The following is a 21,475-nucleotide window of genomic DNA, read 5'->3' as shown; positions in this document are numbered from 1 at the left end:
GGCATGGTGGATAAAGCATCGACTTGCAACGCTGAGGTTGCTGGTTCAAAACCCCAGGCTTGCCCGGTCAAGGCACATACGGGAGTTGATGCTCCCTGCTTCTGTATTTCATTCTCTCTCTCTCTCTCCCTCTCTCTCTCTCTACCTCTCTCCCTCCCTCTCAAAATGAATAAATAAAATTGATTTAAAAAATAAAACATCCCAGGCTTTCTTTGAGCTTGGAAGCCCAGTGAAGCTAAGTTATGGTACAGAATCGGAACAGCTTTTAGTGAAGGAGAATTTGGCGCTGACCTGCCATCAGATCCCTCAACTCTGGATGGAGAGGCAGCCTAATGAGAGATCTAATCCCGGACTCGAGAACTAGGTGGCCTGGGGCTTGAACACAGGATCTGCTGCTTACTGGCTGTATAGCCCTGCGCAGGTCATCTGACCTCCCACGGCCTGAGCTCCTTAGTGTACAGATGACCATAATACCACACCTCACAGGGTACTGTCAGACTGAATGGATCACTACACAGGAAGTGCCGTGGACGTGTTAGCGTGCACCTCGCTGTGACAGTCAGCAAGTCCACACCTGAGTGTAGGGAACTAAGCCGCTGAGAGAGAAAGCAGTTTCCCAGGGTCACCCATTTCCCGCAGGCACTGGGATCGTCATTCCCCTGCTGGCTGTACTGGGCCTTGGAAGGGCACCAGCTTTTGATGAAAGCGATAGGCAGAACTTTGTCCATGCTTTTGTTGCCTCTGTTCCTGCCCGAGGCTCTGAAATGTTAACCAAGTTACCTTATAATACAGTATTTCCAAAGCCCTAAAACTGACTCGATGAATTTTAGGCTATTTGGGCTCCATTGCTACTTACTCACTGTGCAGAGTTTTAAACTGAAAATCTAGAATCTTTCACACTTTCAGAGCCAAGGATATTCTAAACTATCCAGTGCACCTGTTTTTCCTGCCTTCACTGGTACACTTAAACTAGTCTCCTACACCATAGGCTTTACACTTTATTATCTCGTATATTTTTAAGAGAGCTATTTTTTTTGTTTTAGGTTAGAACCACAGCTGAAACAACTACAAAGAAAATATGATGAACTTAAGGAGAGAAAATCTTCCCTTAGAAATGCAACATACTTCTTATCTAACTTAAAACAGCTTCATCAAGATTACTCAGATATTCAAGAAGGAAAACGAAATGTAAAGGAAACAGTAAGTTCAATGTTTCCTTTTCACTGGGCATCAGATATGGGGCCTTAGCATTTAGAGGACCGGGCACTGAGGGAGGAGGACGCAGGTGCCAGTCTACCCAGAACAGTGTCCCTGTAACTGCACATCTGTCCGAGCCTCGCTTCTCCAGCTGCGAGGTCCGGCTGGAGTAGAGGAAAACCCTGAAACACTGACTTGAAGATATTGATACTTCAGAGGACTGAATCTCATTGTGTCCTTTTCATACAAATCTCAGATGAAGCGTGCTTTATTGTACTTGTCATCAGTGGACTATCGCCCAGGCATGTTTTAAAGACGGCCTCTTCTTTGTTCAGCCCATTTTTGTAGTATCTTTCTTTATCTGAAAAACAAATCAGTGGCCCATAAATGTAGTTTTAGAAGTTGAAAAGATAAGGAAATAAAGGAGAAAGTAAGGCACATTGTTTTAATAAATTTTATAGTTGCTTCTAGATTTTTGCTGCAGACTTTGCAACTGTTATGAGAACCAGTTCAGATTAATAGAAATGTTTAAGTTACAGAACACAGGTTTATATATATTTGTATCATACACATGTATCATCACTTGTATTCTTCATTTTTAAATTCAATTTTAAGGTATTGACACTGTCTAAAAGTTAATTCTCCTGAGCCTGAGGTTTGTAGATTAGAGAGATCTGGACTTAGAATGTTTTTATATTATTTTCTCCTGTGACAACGCCCAGCTAGTCTAAAGCTTACTGTTTGGGGCCTGACCTGTGGTGGTGCAGTGGATAAAGCATCAACCTGGAACACTGAGGTCGCCGGTTTGAAACCCTGGGCTTGCCTGGTCAAGGCACATATGGGGGTTGATCCTTCCTGCTCCTCCGCCTTCTCTCTCTCGCTCTCTATTCCTCTTTCCCTCTCTCTCTCTCTCTCTCTCCTCTCTGAAAAATTAACAAAGTCCTTAAAAAAAAAAAAGTTATAAAGCTTACTGTGTGGAGTTGGGGCTGGAGCTACTGCACGTGGAGAACTGGCGGCGGCCGAGCTCCAGTGACTGCTGTGTGGGGACCCCTGCTCTTCCCGCCCCTTGCTGCCTGTTTTCTGCTCCAGTGACCACCGTGTGGGGACCCCTGCTCTTCCCGCCCCTTGCTGCCTGTTTTCTGCTCCAGTGACCACCGTGTGGGGACCCCTGCTCTTCCCGCCCCTTGCTGCCTGTTTTCTGCTCCAGTGACTGCTGTGTGGGGACCCCTGCTCTTCCCGCCCCTTGCTGCCTGTTTTCTGCTCAGCACCTTTCCTTCCTATAGGGTTTAGGTTTGTGTCTTAGCTCTTTTCAAACTAGAAATCTGGTACCAAATGTTAGTTCTTCCCCCTACCCCTCCCTGAGAGGCGCCCCATGGTAGCGTGAACACCTTAGGCTCTCAAATCCTCAACTGAATTCCACAGTAATGTGGGAGGTTATATTCTAGAAAGAATGCCATTATTCTGTGGACAGCTTTTTCGCTCAGTTTTCATTTCTAAGAAAACCACAGTAAACCACAATCATAAATAACAAAATCCTGTCGGGAATTCAGTCACTCTCCCTTAGGTACAATTTAGAACGTGGAACTTGGCTTTGTTCATTATTTTAAAATCATGAGTTGGGTTTTGATTTTTATTTTATATTGGCTTTATATTCTAATTTTGTCTTTAATCATTAAGAAATTTGGATTGACAACTTTTAAGACATTTACTTGCTCTTCCCAATAAATAACTTCTCTAGATGATGGATTTTTTTCTCATGAACTCAGTGGCCAGGTGCGCCCACTCCATCAGTCCTCGCAGGAAAAGGCAGTCTGCCTTACAGTTTCTGTGAAATAGGCATGAGAGCACCCCGCCCCCACGAGCGCCAGCACACTGCTGGAGCCCAGTGCTGCCCTGTGCCGGAGGGGCTTCCTCTCCCAGATTACTCAACATGCCCGAGTTCGCTGAACCAACTGGGCTGGGATAAGGTCAGCTCACGCCTTGCACAGCCGTTCCCTTGAAACCTTATTTGTCAATTATGTTCTAAGGAAATGGGTTAAAACCAAATTAATTATCCTATATATACATAGTTCAAAAGAGGAAAGGAGGAGCAGTTAATAGACAGCTCTCTTAAAGTTCATATCTGGGTATAACATTGAGCTTGTAAAACAGACTTATAAAAACTCTCAGTATTTGTTCATCTAAATTATTTTTCTTCAACAGTACGATTCCTCCAGCCTTCCAGCTCTGTTATTCAAAGCAAGAACACTCATAGGAGCTGAAAGCCATCTACAAACTATCAACCACCAGATGGAGAAGCTCCTTGCCCAGAAATGAGTGGTCTGCTGACATGTGCCACACGCTGAGCCCCGCGCCTGCCTTCTGAAACTACTTCTCATTGTTAAAGCAACACTCTCAGAGCTAGCTGAGAAAGTTACAATGTTGACACCTAATCCTAATTAGCCACAGACATAAAGACTTTTAATCTATAAATAAATATGCAAAATTAGGCTGATGTATGACTAACTGGTTAATCAATAAGATTTCTAGTGAATTTAAGTACAGTAATTTTCAATAAAACTGGTTTACTTCAGTAAAAAACAATCAGAAAGCAAAGTGATAAAACTTAGTTGATATACATAGATTTAAAAATAAGTTACTATAATTTAATGCTTGTTATTAAATCTTATCTTCAGATCACAGCCTGGTTATTAAGTGTCCTTAGTAAATGAGCTATTCTTGTAGACTTCTATAATTAGTTCATCGGGAATTTCATCCTCTCCACTGTTACAGCTGGGAAGACTGTTCTCTACAGCTTCTGCCAATTCAGCATCTTCAGTAGCTTCCAAAAAATAAGTGTCCTCAATGCCACCATCCCAGTCAGGATCAGAAAGCACACCTTGTGATGGCTGAGGAGGACTCTTGGCTTCACTGTCCATTGTTTCATCTGTTGTAACCTCTTCTTCCTTTGGTTCCAGTGGGGAGGGTGTCAGGGAGAGTGGGGCAGAGGGAAACAGTGGTTACTCAGTCAGGACGAGTGATCTCACCAGACAGTCTATGTTGAATTAAGGTATTAAGCCCAGTACAACAGTTGATTAAAATGAATATGCTGCATTAGACTGTCCGAGAGTCAGCGTGGAATGAATGAATTCATTCACATACCGCCAGCTGGGGCGGCCCGCAGTTCCCGCGGTACATCCGTCTGAGAAATACAGACGGACTCTAGAGCAAGGGTAGACTGATTTTGTTCCAGTGCCTAGTCCAGCTGAAGGCAAATTAAAAAATTTATCTTAACAGACTTACTTCCCCATTTATATGTTCCTTTTTATAAAGTAAATAAGAATATGGGTTGAAAAATTGTTATAAAGGATAGTTTTGAGACAGTTCTCAAAATGTGATAAATTTCTGAATTTAGTAATTTTACCATAGCTATATAGAAATGTCCTTGTTCTCCAGCCACGTGCTCAGAGACTGAGAGATGAAGGGTTTGATGTCTGCAACCTCCGTTCGGGAGATTTGTCATGGCCTGTGCCGAATCCTAGTACCCCACGTGGTGCTCTTGGAAGAGGAGCCTTTGGGATTGAATTACATCATGAGAGTAGCCCCTCATGGCGGGATTAGTGTCATTACAGAAGAAACCCTAGAGAGCGCTCCCTTCTGCCACGTGTGGGAAACGGATGCATCTCTCGATGACCCAGGAAGCTGGCTCTCAAATCAGCCAGCACCTCGACCTTAGCCTTCCCGGCCTCTGAAACTGTGAGAAATTAGTGTCTGCTGTTTATAAGCCACCTGGTCTATGGTATTATGGTATAGTGGCCCAAAATGACGAAGGTAAGTCATCAAAAAGAATGAATATGTATACAGTAGAGGGAGAAGACACATGTGGCTGAGGGTTTTACCAAGTGGCAAATCTGGGTGAAGGGCCCACAGGCAAGTCCCCTGTTCTCGTACACATGTCCGTACATGCAAAATGCTTTCAAGCTATGATCAATGCCATAGAAAAGCAGGCAAGTAACACTGTAATTTAGTTTAAAATACTAATAACAAAACCCATGAAGCAGAAGTGACAAAACTAAATAGGTACAGTGGGTGTTCATTATACTGTTGTTTTTATTTAAAATTTTAAAAAGTGATACAGCTGTGGTAATAATACTGTATACCAAAAGTATTTATACATTCAACTTGGCATTTTTGAGGTATACTGCATAAGGAGAAAGAAACAACTTTAAAACCCACTGAAACCACAAACATGCATCAAAGTAATACTCCAAATGAACAAGGATGGCCTTCTTCCTCTGAGGCAAAGTTGATCAATTTATTTCAAAGCACTCTTTAACCTAGTAGTTTATCAGAGAATCTGACTGTGAGCTATTTTATATCCTGCTTCTAGAGAGCAAGAATGAGACTTCTGCATTTCTATCTTGAACAGGCCCAACCATTACCTGGAATGGGAATGCAAGCACTGAGGCAGCTTGTACCGGGTCCTTTTACCCTAACCGTACCACTGTCAAGGACAGCGCTGAGGGGGCAGGTGGACCACTAAACGGCTCGGGAGATAAAATGACAAAAAGAGTACTTCATAAAAACTTTTGTAAAACCTTAGTAGGACCACATAGAAAAGTGGGCAGTTCCAGGCAGTCTGTAATAGAAATAAATACAAATAGTAAATCTGAAACTTTTCAACTTTATTAATAAATGTGAATTGAAACTGCAAACCCACTTTTTTGCCTACTAGGATCGTAAAGATTAAAAGGTAAAAATAAGGAATGTTGGCAAAAATGCAGGGTAACAGTTGCTCTCATAAATTGTGGCATGTAGAGCAACCTGAGAATGTGCATCACTGAATATCTGTGATGGTTTGGAGTAAAAGCCTGCAGCAGGTACTGTTTTAAGCACACGTGTGTGAGCACAGATACAAATTTTGGAAGATATATACCAAAATGTTTACATTAGAGCTGAGGGTCAAATTATGAGCATGATTTTACCCCTTTAGATTTGTGTGTGTGTGTGTATATATTATATATATAATATGTATATAATATATATATATATTTTTTTATTTTTTTTTTGTCTACAATGAATGTAAATTATTTGAGAAAGTAAAAGTTTTTCAAGGAAAAATGTTGGTTTGGCAATCTGGTAATATGCTACCAAAATTGAAAATATACCCTTTGACATAATTCTACTTCTAGAAATTCTTCCTACAGATATAATTTACAGATACACAGATGAGTATTTTGGGTTACTTTGAAGAGCAAAACGTGACACAGGAACTGTACGGACCGGTTAAGTAGTGACTGTACAAAGGGAGGAGGTGTGCTTCCTGAGCACACGACCACACGTTCGTACGTGAGCACGCGGGGCTGATGGAGAGCTAACCGACACATCTGCACACCACTCGGAGCGCGTTTCTGTGGCTGTACCAAGAACTAATTACCTATTTCTGCATGTATACAATGCTCCCATGTATAAGACGACACATCTGCACACCACTCGGAGCGCGTTTCTGTGGCTGTACCAAGAACTAATCACCTATTTCTGCATGTATACAATGCTCCCATGTATGAGATGACACATCTGCACACCACTCGGAGCGCGTTTCTGTGGCTGTACCAAGAACTAATTACCTATTTCTGCATGTATACAATGCTCCCATGTATAAGACGACACACCTTAATCTTAATTTGGGGGCCCGAAATTTGAAAAGAAATGTATTACATAAAGTTACTGAATTGAAGTTTTATTCATCATAAAATTCATACGACTCCTCATCACTGTCAGAATTCCCGTCCATTAGCTTGTCCTCGTCTGTGTCTGATGATGAATCACTGTCTTCAACAATGAGTGCAAAAACAAGCACGAAAAATCAGGAAGTGCAAGTAATAGAATCTACAACCACTGTATAAGATGCACCAGTTTTTAGACCCCAAATTTTTTGGAAAATGTGTGTCTTATACATGGGAAATACGGTAGTCAGAAGAAGGAAACTAAAACTGTACTGACCTCTTTGAGAAGAAATGGGAGACACACCTCAACAGGTAATGGAAAACCTGAATCAGAAAGACAGTAAACCATTTTATATAGGTATCTAATTTTTACTTTGTGGTATATGTAAAAATTAATAACTCACGGTCAGATTTGAAGTCTTCCGCTTTACATACAGGGTCATGACATTTTTGATACCAAACTTCATTTTTCAGATCAACCAAAATCCTTTGTTCAAAAAAGAAAAGAAGGAAAAAAATTGTTACTTAATGTTAAGCCAGACTGGATAGAAAACAAAACTCAGCGACACGTGCTGTTTATAAGAGAGATGTCTCGGACGTAAAGATGGAGAAAACTTAAAACATGAAAGGATGAAAAGAGATCTACAACAGGCAAAAGAAAACTGGGCTTGCAAAAAACATCACAAAATGGACGTTAGGACAAAAAAACCACACCTCCCAGCAAAATAAAATAATTCCCACTTAGTACCTACCAAATAGAGCTTCAAAATATGTATGTGAGCAAAACTGACTACTTCAAGATAAGCCTACCATAAATCAAGATTTTAAACATTCTTTTGATAAGTGATACTACAAATAACCAATCAGTAAGGAGATACAAAATTTGACATAATTAAAAAGCAGTTGACAAATTTGATATAATAGTCATACACTGCTCACAAAAATTAGGGGATCAGGGAACATACAGATATTCCAGTACTTCCAGCCTTTTGTAGAGTGCATTTTCAATAAAATAAAAGCTGTTTTTGCATCTCATTTGCGTAATCAAACTTTCTTTGACTTGTCATTTGCTTTTCTGATGTTTAATTTTAAAAAGTCTGGCCCTGGCCGGTTGGCTCAGCGGTAGAGCGTCGGCCTAGCATGCGGAGGACCCGGGTTCGATTCCCGGCCAGGGCACACAGGAGAAGCGCCCATTTGCTTCTCCACCCCTCCGCCGCACTTTCCTCTCTGTCTCTCTCTTCCCCTCCCGCAGCCAAGGCTCCATTGGAGCAAAGATGGCCCGGGCGCTGGGGATGGCTCCTTGGCCTCTGCCTCAGGCGCTAGAGTGGCTCTGGTCGCAATATGGCGACGCCCAGGATGGGCAGAGCATCGCCCCCTGGTGGGCAGAGCGTCGCCCCTGGTGGGCGTGCCGGGTGGATCCCGGTCGGGCGCATGCGGGGGAGTCTGTCTGACTGTCTCTCCCCGTTTCCAGCTTCAGAAATGAAAAAAAAAAAAAAAAGTCAAATGCTTCTTTTTTTATCACTTCATATTCATTTTTGAAATATCCCCTAATTTTTGTGAGCACTGCTCACAAAATACTGCTTCAAATGAAAAGCAACTCTACAAAACAAAGACTACGCTCAGTACACTGTGACTTGCAGTAAATTTAAAAGCATTCACCCATTCAACACATCTTCTGATCACAAAGACAATTATTTAGAAACAACAAAAAGGTGGCTACTAGAAATCCATCATTAGAAATTACTCAAGGAGAAATCATGATGGAAAAATTAATGAATGGTTAGAACTGAATGGATTTCAAAAATATACATTAAAATATGTAAAAGAGAACTAAAGTAATCTTGAGGGATTTCAGATCTTAAAGCTTATTTAAAAAAATGGCTACAGTCAAATGAGTTGAATAACTAACTTGAAAACAATGGAATAAACCCTAATAAAAGGCAGAAATAAAAAGTTTTTTTCAAATCAAGGCCAAAATGTGAAAACTGGTAAAATTCTTTTAAGATTGCTCAAAAAGAAGGTAGAGAAAACAAATGTTAGAAAATAAGTGTAGATGTAACTATAAATGCAGAAAATACTAAATATAAGACTGTTATGAACTTTTGCCAGTCAAGTCGCAAGTTCTAGTAAAACAAAGTACTAGATAAAAATATACCAAACTAAGCAAACTTTAGAAGTTATAGAAAACCTAAACAATACTATAACCACTAAAAGTAAAATGTAAGTACTGTAAAGTTGTCCCACATTTCACAGAAAAGGAAACAAAATGGTTAATATCTCATGTATTTTACCCAGGACTGCAAAATGCAGGCAATGCAGTGTAACTGCCTCATAAACATTCCAATAATAGACTTCCTAGTAATCAATGCTGCTGCAGTCCCCAAAGCCTACACCGAAGAGTCCATGGCAATGTAGGACATTCACGTCTAGGGGAGCAGTGAGACTTGGTGTCTGTCAAGCACCCTGCAAACTACACGGAGTGCACGGCTTCAGTATCACACCCCTCAGTCCTTTCCCTGGTGTCCGTTTCTGTACAGCTGGGTTTCCGGTGGCGGCTGTGATACACAGGACCAGAAACATCAGTGGGATGAGACGTACTGGCTGGGGGCCCTGTCCAACCTGATTCCAATGTTTAAGAGGTTATGCAACGATCATAAGGACACATCCTATTAACAAGTAATTGTATGTAAGGCTCAAAAGCTACAAACTTCCAGTTATAAAAAACTTAGTCACGGGGATATAACATAATATGAAGACTATATAGTTAATAATACTATATTGCATTATCTGAAAGTTGCCGGGTAAACCTTAAAAGATCTCATGAAATTTTTGTAACTCTGTATGGTAACAGACGTTAACTAGACTTGCTGTGGTGATCATTCCACTATGTATACAGATACTGAATCATGTTGTACACCTGAAACTAATGTTATATGTCAATTATACTCGACAAAAAAAGGGAATAAAAATAATTTATTTCAGTTGATGAATATTGTTTTCTCTAACTACTAAATTGTTAGAACAGAAAAATTTTAAGCTGTTTGAAGCTATTTCATAAATAGAACTTAGGGATTTCTTTTGGACTTGGAGCAATGTGAAAAAATTACTGAGTCTAAGGCACCATGAACTTACAAAGTCTGGGAACTTCTGGACCAATGCTATTTGCTAAGCAGAGTCCTTATCTATAGAGTGCTCTCTGCAAGATGTTTCATTTCTGCGTATAGTAACTAAACCTAGCCATCTATGGACTTAGGGAACATGGTTCCTGGTTCCCTGGAAGTGTCACAGATGGAGTATAAAATGCAGATGGGTCATAATCCTAGTGCTCCCTGCTGTGTGCTTTCAACCTGAGTCAAGGAGACAGCATGACCTAGTGCAAGAGGGACCCGGTCCCAGGTGTGCCAGGTGTCCCAGGCCGTAGTCCACTGCACCTGCGCTCTGGGCTCCTGGTATCTTTTAGTGAAAATTGACACTGGGTAAGAATCTCAGATTCCTGAGTGGTTTGACAACCCAATCCTTCAGTTCGCGAGTAATCAGGGAAATTCAGATGAAACACCCACCAGATTAGCCAACCAAACTTTTTAAACTTTAGAATGCTAAAGTGTTGGTGAGACTGGAGCAGTAGGAAACCTGAACGCACTGCTGTGAGTATAAATCGGCATGACCATTGGGGAAGTAATTACTATCTAGTAAAATATGGGCATATTCCATAACAATTCTATTTTTAGGCACATATTTTAAGAAACTCGTGTGCACTAGGCAATATGTACAAGAATACTTGTAGCTTCATTTTTCATGATAGCAAGCCAAATGTCCATACGAGGGTCCTCGGGTTGCGACAGTCCCATCATACGACGTTTCGAGTTTATGATGCTCACTCCCATAAAAACTTAGAAAAACAAGGCCCTGGCCGGTTGGCTCAGTGGTAGAGCGTCGGCCTGGCGTGCGGGAGTCCCGGGTTCGATTCCCGGCCAGGGCACACAGGAGAAGCGCCCATCTGCTTCTCCACCCCTCCCCCTCTCCTTCCTCTCTGTTTCTCCCTTCCCCTCCCAGAGCCAAGGCTCCGTTGGAGCAGCGTTTGCCCGGGCGCTGGGGATGGCTCTGTGGCCTCTGCCTCAGGCACTAGAATGGCTCTGATTGTGGCAGAGCGACGCCCCAAGATGGGCAGAGCATCGCCCCAAGATGGGCAAAGCATCGCCCCTTGGTGGGTGTGCCGGGTGGATCCCAGTCGGGCACATGCGGAAGTCTGACTGCCTCCCCCATTTCCAACTTCAGATAAATACAAAAAAGAAAAAAAAAAACAAACTTAGAAAAACAGACGTGCGTGTTGAGGCTTAGGCTGTCAGCATCATACTTATGGACTACGTGGGCAAACTAGTTAGTGTGTGGCAGAAGAATAGGCAGTATTCTTTTTCTGTGGCTTAGTTGTATTTTTATGTTCTAGACTATGATTTTACAACTGTTAGGATAGGTAAGTTGACTTCGGCTAGGGTGTGTTTCTACTTACACCAAAATTCGGGTTATGTTACTGTCGTATGAATGGAACTGTGTTGTAACCCGAAGAACCCCGTAGTAGGACAAGTAATCTGGCCTAGTTATATAATGGCATACTATACAATAATGAAAAAATAAGCAACAGCTATATGCAATATGGATAACCTCACAAATACTATGTTGACCAAAAAAAAAGTCAAAAGATACTATTTACATAATATAAAAAACATGTAAAATTTGAGGATACAAATATATATGGGAAAACCCATTTTAAAAAGCAAGGGAAAGAGTAACACAAAATTCAAGCTAGTAGCTGTGGGCAGTATCTGAGGCCCAGAGAAGAGGAGGAAACAGACCTTGGCCCACAGGTGCTTCTGAGGTTTGGTCAAGCTGTGCCCTCCAGTGGGCGGCAGACGTGACCCATGGTTTAGTGTTCGTCTTGAAAATGTGCAGGTACCTGGTATGCTCTGCTGTACAGTTCACCGACTGTGGCTACCTAACACAACCTGGTAATTCTTCATGAAGAACTACATAGCAACCTGACAATTCTAAAAAGGCAAAAGATGGTCATCATGTGATAATGATTTTCTGCTAAACCTATACGCCTGGGAAGACTAGAAAGAGGCACCAAGCTCTTGACCAGTTACACTGGTGCTGGGACTCAGGGTGACACTTCCCTTTGTGCTCTTCTGTTCCCCGGTGCTGTGCTGTAACTGAGTTACCCTAGATAGCCAGGCCTGTGCAGCACCGGGTCCTGCCCGGCCCGAGTCCTGGCTCCCCAGCAGAAGCTGCAGGACTCGTCACGCCCAGCACACGCACTGCTCACACGAGACACACACGAGCCCCAGCTCTGAACATATAAACACAGCAAAACTTCTTAGATAACTGATGACCACGGCGTTTCTACTTTATCCCAATTCTAACCATATCCTCTTAAGACTTAAGATTCTGTTTCTGGTTTTACTTCATCCTTCACTTCCTCTCCTTCAGCCAGGGGCATTAAAAATAAAACGGACTGGCACACAGCTGGCATTCAGTCCATACTGGCTCCCCTCTCCCTAGTCTTTGTCTGGAACATGTTATGTAACTCGAACACGGAGGGGTTTCCTTCTTGCCCAAACGTGCTCGGTTTAGGTTCAGACTCCGGTGTCAACGCCAATGGCGACAGAAGGCGAGACATGCTTCTGTCATTGCTCCTTCGTCTGTTGTCTCGTTTCTTTTAGCTGCACTGAATTCTGCCTTAGTCTTCTCATAAAGTACAAATAAAGATGACAGGTGCTAGACCTAAGGTATTAAAATACTCAAATATAACACTAAATATAATCTGAATTATAACTAGATTATAAAAATCATTTTTATATTCTCCTTTAAAAATTATATTTAAAATGTAATATTGATTAAATATAACTTATTAATAAACAATATTACTTACATGATATTATTACTCTTGTGGGCTCTTCCAATGTTTCCACACCAGCGATATTTACAAATGTCATAAACCAATAGTTCTTCTGGAAAAAAGTAGTTCCAACGACGAATTCCTAAAATTCAAGTAATGTTTCTAAAGGCATTATGACTCCAGCATATAACCGTTAATAAATAAAGAATAAGATTATCTTTACCTCCTTTAATGCCATTTTTATTCACCAACGAAAGGACAAATTGATCAATTTCAGGGTAGGGGGAACCCTGAAAACCTTCAATGTTTTCTACTGAAACAAAGATAAAAATTAATTATAAATTAAAATGGCTAAAAGTATTTTTTTCTTTTAAAGATTTTATTCATTGTAGAGAGGAGAGAAAGAGAAGAGGGGAGGAGCAAGAAGCAGCAACTCCCATATGTGCCTTGACCGGGCAAGCCCAGGGTTTTGAACTGGCGACCTCAGCATTCCAGGTCGACGCTTTATCCACTGCACCAGCACAGGTCAGTAAACGGCTAAAAGTTGAGAAGTTAAATTTTTATTTAAGTTGTTTAGTATAATTAGGGGTTACTTTTCCCACCCTGGTTTTTTCCCCCTTTTCTTTGCAATTTGCCTTTTAATCAGTCATGGATTCTTATTATCCTACAAGGAAGCAGATGCAATTCAGATCTCTCAAGTCAAATGTCAACTAATTACTACAAAAAGCACTTATAATCATATGAATTGCTTTCTTCATTCTGATTTTTAAAAAATAAAAAAATAAAAAGCCAGGAAGCAGCCCCTCGTGTGCAGGAGCTGGCCCGGCACTGTGAGGCCGGCACTGTGAGGCGGCCTGGGTGTGGCACACGCAGGCCGGCACACGCAGCGCGGCCTGGGTCCCGTTTCTCACACATTCCCACAACTGCGACAGCAGACAAGGCCAGGCTCTGGCCATGATGATTCCAGATAAAAACACCACTAGACTCATGTCTGAACACAGACAAAACATTTCCCAAGCCACAAAAATGACCAAACACCCCCTCATCTTGTTCAATGTAAGTAACTGTTTCCCTACCAAGTAGAGCTTTAGTTTCCCTGCAGTCTGCCTTCTTTCTAGATAAGCACTGACAATTCAGTTATGTTTTGTATCTAAGAATCTACTGGAAAAGTTTAAAATAATTTATTTAAAATCTCATTCATTGTTTGAAGATAGTAATCTGTTCTTAAAGCCTGCATTTCACCTACAAAAAATGCAGAATTGGAGAAAATTTGGAAAATATATTAAAGCAAAAATGAGAAAATTAAATCCGATCAATGGCTAGAAATAGTTGGTAATCAGGAGAAAATAAGCATATAATAGGTTATCCATATTCTTTAATAAACTTGTGGTCATACCTCCATATAATTTGAGTCTACTTTTTCTCCCAACGTCACAAATGGACATTTTCCAAAAAACAGACTTTACAAATGTAACTGACTACAGAGAATTTCACGTAACCAATTCCATTTAGTTGTACGCTTATATTGTTTTCTGTTTTTTCACTTTAAAATCATGATAGCCCAAAATATTGTATGTATATAAACATGTTCTCTGGAGAGTTTATGTATGAAATCTTAGGGGGGAAAACCTGTATTTTCTTCAGTATAGAAATGAAGAATATGTATATTTCATAAAAACCATGCAGCCATTAAAAGCCTGAAGCCACTGTCCATCTTCCTGGAGATAGAGAAAGTCTCCTGGTTAAACAGGAAACTGGTCACAGTGGTTACCCATCCTGGTGGCCAGAGGGATGAAAAGAACTTTCAGTTTTTCATTTTAATATGTGTTTGTTTTATATAAATAATCTATATTATTTTCTTAGGCTTTTCAAAAATGCCATAAAATGAAAATAAGTGAATAAGCTTTAAAAATCATCTTTCTTTATATGCTTTTCATTTTGGATAGAAACCTAGTCATATTAAAAGATCAGTAGATATGAATAGTTAAGATTTAAGAGTTTAAAGGCAAAACAGATTTAACCTCCTTACATTTTCATAGAAAATTATTTTCTTAAAATTACCTGAAGTGCTGGTACTATTCAATCGCCCAACCTGTTTATTCTCGGACGTATCACATGTAAGAATTCGTAAAGTATCTGAGAATCTGACAAAATATGTTCAATAAACAAAATAACATTATATTAGAATTCTGGAGACATGGCTACAGAAGGGAAACAATTTCAAAGAGTTCCGTGATAAAACCCTTTGTTCACCTCTGCCACGCTTGCCTATGAAAGCACCAACCCCACCAATGAAGAGTAGTTGGTGATCATTTAAGTTCCTTCCCTCAGCTCCAGTGACTCGGCCGACTCCGGGGCTGCTGAAGCTACAGGATGAAGCCCAGTTCCACTCCCCAAACAGACAGAGCCTCTGACATTTCTGGTCACAATGGTTTGAGAGGTGTAATAGGAAGAAAAAAGAAGGAAAGGCTGAGACCAAAGGGAACAATGGATTAAAATGAACTGGAATAAAAGATGCATTCATAATTGTAAAGAATTTTCCTTTTAGGAAGGAAAAGACCTGATGTTCACTTGGGTACACAGAAGACAAGGAAGGCAACCTACTTCAGCAGAACTCGCCGTTTCCGTGAAACTGATACTGAAACTACCAGAGAAGTGGGGTTTGGTCATCAGGAGATGGCCTGTGCTTCCGGCTGCAGGACAGGCCCCTGCTGCTTCCCCACGCGTGACGCTGTGGTCTGATTCTGGTGGCAACAACGGTCATGCAGCTGTCACACTACCACCACAGGACCTGCAGGGTCTCAGACCCTCCCCCCACTAACAACCTTCACTGAGCAGGCACAGGTGCCAGGCCCTGCTGTAAACACCGTACATGCACTTTCAACCTATGTAATCCTCACAGTTCCCTAAGGAGGATGTGAATATTATTTCCATTTTAAACATAAGGAAACTAAGACTTTGACATTAGTTCTGAGATACATAATGAAAGGACTCATACAGTCCATAAATACATGAAGAAAAACAACCCATCTTTCCATGCTCCTCAGCTAACTGCTGTTATTAACATCCAGATACAATTTTCCCTACAACAAAATATTTTAAATTTTATTAAAATTCATTTCTAGGCCTTGGCCAGTGGCTCAGTGGAAGAGCATTGGCCTGGCATATGGACTCCCAGGTTTGATTCCCGGCCAGGGCACACAGGAGAAGCGCACATCTGCTTCTCCACCCCTCCCCCTCTCCTTCCTCTCTGTCTCTCTTCCCCTCCCGCAGCCAAGGCTCCATTGGAGCAAAGTTGGCCTGGGCACTGAGGACGGCTCCATGGCCTCTGCCTCAGGTGCTAGAATGGCTCTGGTTGCAACAGAGCAACGCCCCAGATGGGCAGAGCATCACCCCCTGGTGGGCATGCCAGGTGGATCCCGGTTGGGCACATGCGGGAGTCTGTCTGACTGCCTCCCCGTTTCCAGCTTCAGAAAAATACACACAAAAAATAGACAAAAGAAAACACTAACATAGAATTCTAAGAACTTTCTTAAGGTAGAATGAATTTAACATTTTTATTTATTTATTTTTTAGAGAGGGGAGAGAGAGAAGAAGAGCGAGAGAAGGGAGGAGAAACAGGAAGCGTCTACTCTCACATGTGCCCTGACCAGGTAGGCCCAGGAGTTTGAACTGATGACCTCAGTGTTCTAGGTCGACGCTTTTATCCACTGTGCCACCACAGGTCAGGCCTGAGGTAGAATGAACTTACAATTTACATTTTAGTGCTGTACAAGGACAATCACTGCTTAAAACTCATGACTACACAGCGGTTTAGTTCTGATAGTATGATACATACCTGACGTTGCTGACCAAAGAAGAAAGGAAATACTGATACTCTACAGAGATACTCTTTGACGGCATAAGAGAAAACTTGTTATCTTCAGCAACCTCCAAAAGCACACGCTTTCCTATTTTTGATGATTTATACAGCCGAAAGTTTCTATTTCTTGTATAAACCGCTATATCAAAAATAAATATGAATGCAAGTTTTCAGTTATTTCTTTTATAGTCAGCAAATATTAATTTTGTATAGCATTTTCAGAAGAAACAATTGGTTCTGATTCAGCGTGGCAACACAGGAAGATCCCGAACTCCCCTCTTCCCAAGGACACGACGAACCCACAGCTCTCTGGGGCACTTCCGCTGACGGAACCCTGAGAGACTGGCGGGAGGCCCGTCACAGGGGAAACGAGCGGAAAGGACTTGGCATCAACGCAGTAGGCAAGGCCGACACAATCTCACCGTAACCCCACCCCTGGCATGGCAACCTGCCTCAGGAGGGAAATGGAACCCTGAGCTTCGCCTCAGGAACCCCAGCTTTTAAAACCGGCAAATGAGGCCCTGGCCGGTCGGCTCAGCAGTAGAGCGTCGGCCTGGCGTGCGGGGGACCCGGGTTCGATTCCCGGCCAGGGCACATAGGAGAAGCGCCCATTTGCTTCTCCACCCCCCCCCCCTCCTTCCTCTCTGTCTCTCTCTTCCCCTCCCGCAGCCAAGGCTCCATTGGAGCAAGGATGGCCCGGGCGCTGGGGATGGCTCCTTGGCCTCTGCCTCAGGCGCTAGAGTGGCTCTGGTCGTGGCAGAGCGACGCCCTGGAGGGGCAGAGCATCGCCCCCTGGTGGGCAGAGCGTTGCCCCTGGTGGGCGTGCCGGGTGGATCCCAGTTGGGCACATGCGGGAGTCTGTCTGACTATCTCTCCCCGTTTCCAGCTTCAGAAAAATACCCAAATAAATAAATAAATAAATAAATAAAACCGGCAAATGAAAAACCAAACCTCCAAAACATCTGGCTTTAAAGACCAACTAGGCTCACCCACCCCCACGAAACCGTGGGGCCGTGGCAAACTGAGGCATGGCTCTTCAAGGGCTCCTGTGCGGCCCCACCCGCCCCAGCCCGGCACAGAAGCAGCCTTTGAAAAGCATGTGACTTCTGTGCAAGCCGTCTGCCAGTTCTACAGCGCTGGTCTGAGGGCAGGGGCTGCAGAGACACTGTCTTCACTGACAACCGTCCTGTTCTCATTACCAGGGCTTGGTAATAGGGTTTGAAATCAGGGACAGTGACGCTTCCCGGTTTGTTCTCTTTCAAGATTGCTTTGCCGATTCTGGTTTATTTTTTATTTTTATGGCTTCATAGGTTTTAGGATTATTCATTATAGTTCTTTGACATAGGGGCACGGAGGAGGTTGGGTCCTGGTCATCCTCTGTTTCTTGTCTTAGAGGTATGGTGACAAGGATGTGTCTGTTTTGTGGCCAACTCATTGACCATCACACTCACAAGTTATGCATGTTTCTGTCTTATTATACTTCAATAAAAATGTTTTCTAAATAGTTTGGCACGGCCCTGGCCGGTTGGCTCAGCGGTAGAGCGTCGGCCTGGAGTGCAGGAGTCCCAGGTTCGATTCCCAGCCAGGGCACACAGGAAAAGCGCCCATCTGCTTCTCCACCCCTCCCTCTCTCCTTCCTCTCTGTCTCTCTCTTCCCCTCCTGCAGCCAAGGCTCCATTGGAGCAAAGATGGCCCGGGCGCTGAGGACGGCTCTGTGGCCTCTGCCTCTGGCGCTAGAATGGCTCTGGATGCAACAGAGCAACCCCCCATAGGGGCAGAACATCGCGCCCTGGTGGGCATGCCGGGTGGATCCCGGTCGGGCACATGCGGGAGTCTATCTGACTACCTCCCCGTTTCCAGCTTCGGAAAAATGAAAAAAAAAGAGAAAAGAAAAAAAATAATAATAAAATAAATAGTTTGGCACGTACTAATAATCCTTTCACCTTTTCAAAGGATACTTTAGGGAATGATTTCCCTATCCTCCTTGTTACATAAATAAAATTGGGCATACTGTTGTAATATTTCTAAGCCCATTGGAGAAATTTCCTTGCTAGTACAATAACCTAACTTTCAAGGCTAAACTGTCAGGAATTGGAGTATTCTGTTTCGGGTCTTTAACACGGGTGGGGGTGAAGGGTGAGCAGTGACTGCTCTTGCTCTCTCCCCGAGTCCACTTCCTGCTAGGCATTTTCCCTAGTTTCTTGCATGTTAGTCCACCTTGGGGAGGACGTTTTACTGACATTCATACCCAAACCAGCACACTGCACCTATCTGATTATATTTCCCAATACGCGCTGGGTTTTTAGGGGTTTAGAAAGATACACAGTACAGCAGCAACACGTCCCTGCCTTGACCCAGCTGGAACCATCATCTTGACTTTAATTTAAACCTGCTTTCCCTCAACCTAAATCTCTCTGGGTTGCTTTCCCAGTCAATGGTAAAAATGTTGCTTTTATAGCTTTTCAAATCACGAACTATACACAAATGAGCTTTACTTGACCAAACAGAAGCTAGTTAAATGAAGAGCCCCCACTGGCCTGTGCCCGCGGGCCGGGCTGGAGCCCTGCTGCCCAGGGCTTTTCCGGAGAGACGGGAGCCCATCTCCGGAGAGACTGGGCCGCCACCAGCTCCATCGTGGCTGGGAAGCCACAGACGCTTCAGTGAAGCAACCACCAGCCTCATTTTGCCACATAAGAGTACTATTTTTCCACTGTGTTTTTAAAATGTCTTTCATCTAGTTAAAGCGCTCAGCAGGGTTGGAGAGTGCTGGTCCAACCGTCTGTCCTCGGCTGAGACGCCCCGACCCGCAGCCTCTGGACACGTCAGCAGAAGCCAGCCTCGACCTTCCTTCAGCAGCTCTGACTGCCTGCTGTGTTCTCCCACAGGGACCTCGGAGGCCTCGGGCCCGGCACCTGGCTCACTGGCCACATCCTGCTGACCGCCCTGTCACTGGGGAACAGGGGTGGCCCTAAGAACCCGCAGGTGACAGGTTGCACTGAGCAGTCCCTCACAGAAGTGCACGGACAGCTATTCATGGAGCTTACCTAGATCTACAAAAAGATGCTTCTTCCCTGTGGTGCTCGTCACAGCCAAAAACGACAGCTCGGGACGGCTCTGCTCAGCTGACCGCAGCCTCTCCAGCTTCTCCGAGTTCAGCGTCCAGCCCTCTCCTGGATCCTCCTCTGGGGACCTTCTGCTGAAGGAAATTCCTTGTTTAACTGGGCTTTCAGAAAAATGGGGAACTCCAGGGCCTGTTGTATCTGGAATCCCACCATCATCTTCTTCATCTTCACTGGCGACTAAATGAAAAGCAGGCTGCAAAATTTTTCTCACAAAATTACCTAAGGAAAAAAATTATGCTTAATCAAATTCTTTCTTATAACCTGTAACTTAAGATCTAGGCACAAATCTACCCATGAAAATTTTACACAGTAAGGCTTCACTTTTGGTTTTTGGTTTTAAAACTGAGTTATCATCACGAACTGTACCAAGCCTCTCCTGTCCCTTCCTTCCTCTTGTGCGGTCTCGTGAACTTGTTAATTCCATGGGCAGGGGAGCTTGCTGTCACTTGTGAACAAACCACCTTAAAAGGGAAAGTTGATCTGAGATGGGTCAATGTTGCAATGTTGCTAGGACTCAGCCTAATTTACTATCTGCAAAAAACACAACTTTATTTTTTTAATTTTTCCACTGATTTGAAAGAGAGAGAGAGGCATCAAGTTGTTAAGTTGTTCCGTTTAGTTGTGCGCCTACTGAGTGCTTCTCATACATGTCCTGACGGGGTAAATCTGCAGCCTCAGCGCACCAGGACCACGCTTTCTCCCTGAGCCACCAGGCCAGGGCAAAATACAACTTTTATTAGTACAAGCGGAGTAACATTTATCTTCACAATCAGTGATTAAAGAACGAAAGGTCGGCCCTGGCCGGTTGGCTCAGCGGTAGAGCGTCGGCCTGGCGTGCGGGGGACCCGGGTTAGATTCCCGGCCAGGGCACATAGGAGAAGCGCCCATTTGCTTCTCCACCCCCACCCCCTCCTTCCTCTCTGTCTCTCTCTTCCCCTCCCGCAGCCAAGGCTCCATTGGAGCAAAGATGGCCCGGGCGCTGGGGATGGCTCCTTGGCCTCTGCCCCAGGCGCTAGAGTGGCTCTGGTCGCGGCAGAGCGACGCCCTGGAGGGGCAGAGCATCGCCCCCTGGTGGGCAGAGCGTCGCCCCTGGTGGGCGTGCCGGGTGGATCCTGGTCGGGCGCATGCGGGAGTCTGTCTGACTGTCTCTCCCTGTTTCCAGCTTCAGAAAAATACAAAAAAATAAAAATAAAAAAAAAAAATAAAGAACGAAAGGTCACTGAGGAAACGGTGCCGCCTGGACGGTGCACAGACACCGGGCACCGCCGCCACCTGCTCCCGAGCCGGTGTCGGCAGGCAGCACGCTCCCTGGGACTGCTGGCACGCCCGCCGTCTGTGCCACGGAGGCCTCCTGCCTCTCCGGAGCCGGTGTCGGCAGGCAGCACGCTCCCTGGGACTGCTGGCACGCCCGCCGTCTGTGCCACGGAGGCCTCCTGCCTCTCCGGAGCCGGTGTCGGCAGGCAGCACGCTCCCTGGGACTGCCGGCACGCACGCCGTCTGTGCCACGGAGGCCTCCTGCCTCTCCCGGTCACTGGTCACGAGACAGACCGCGGCCGCGTAACTAACGTCCACAACTAAAGCAACTAAATCCGTTTAGTATGTTTCAACATTTATTCTAAGCACCTAAATATGTATTAATGGTCCTATCTTTAAATTTATTTTATTTTATTTTTTTACAGAGATAGAGAGTGAGTCA

At 43.8% G+C, this 21,475-nt stretch overlaps 2 protein-coding genes across 5 annotated transcripts in view; one reads left to right on the top strand and one right to left on the bottom strand.

The window, feature by feature from the left end:
* The window catches only part of CENPU (centromere protein U), a 33,195-nt gene extending 29,504 nt beyond the window's left edge, over nt 1-3,691 (top strand). For 3 of the 4 annotated variants that reach the window (XM_066380170.1, XM_066380168.1, XM_066380169.1), the window contains 2 exons: nt 1,044-1,200; nt 3,400-3,691. In XM_066380170.1, coding sequence (XP_066236267.1) covers nt 1,044-1,200; nt 3,400-3,513 — 271 coding nt within the window. In that variant the 3' untranslated portion in view covers nt 3,514-3,691. The remainder of the gene's footprint in view (nt 1-1,043; nt 1,201-3,399) is intronic. The other variant, XM_066380171.1, reaches the window with a different exon arrangement.
* A 154-nt stretch (nt 3,692-3,845) lies between these two features.
* Nucleotides 3,846-21,475, bottom strand: part of PRIMPOL (primase and DNA directed polymerase) — a 35,615-nt gene continuing 17,985 nt past the window's right edge. Inside the window, exons 7-14 of the mRNA XM_066380167.1 lie at nt 19,702-19,998; nt 16,634-16,796; nt 14,857-14,939; nt 13,019-13,108; nt 12,829-12,937; nt 7,307-7,389; nt 7,180-7,226; nt 3,846-4,142 (exon numbers count right to left, since the gene is read on the bottom strand). Of these exons, the coding sequence (XP_066236264.1) occupies nt 3,888-4,142; nt 7,180-7,226; nt 7,307-7,389; nt 12,829-12,937; nt 13,019-13,108; nt 14,857-14,939; nt 16,634-16,796; nt 19,702-19,998 (1,127 nt within the window). The 3' untranslated portion in view covers nt 3,846-3,887. The remainder of the gene's footprint in view (nt 4,143-7,179; nt 7,227-7,306; nt 7,390-12,828; nt 12,938-13,018; nt 13,109-14,856; nt 14,940-16,633; nt 16,797-19,701; nt 19,999-21,475) is intronic.

The sequence above is a fragment of the Saccopteryx leptura genome, chromosome 4, assembly GCF_036850995.1.
Source record: "Saccopteryx leptura isolate mSacLep1 chromosome 4, mSacLep1_pri_phased_curated, whole genome shotgun sequence".
NCBI classification, from domain to species: Eukaryota; Metazoa; Chordata; class Mammalia; order Chiroptera; family Emballonuridae; genus Saccopteryx; species Saccopteryx leptura.
The sequence above is the reverse complement of the archived record's forward strand: the minus strand, read 5'-3'. Positions and strand labels throughout refer to the sequence as shown.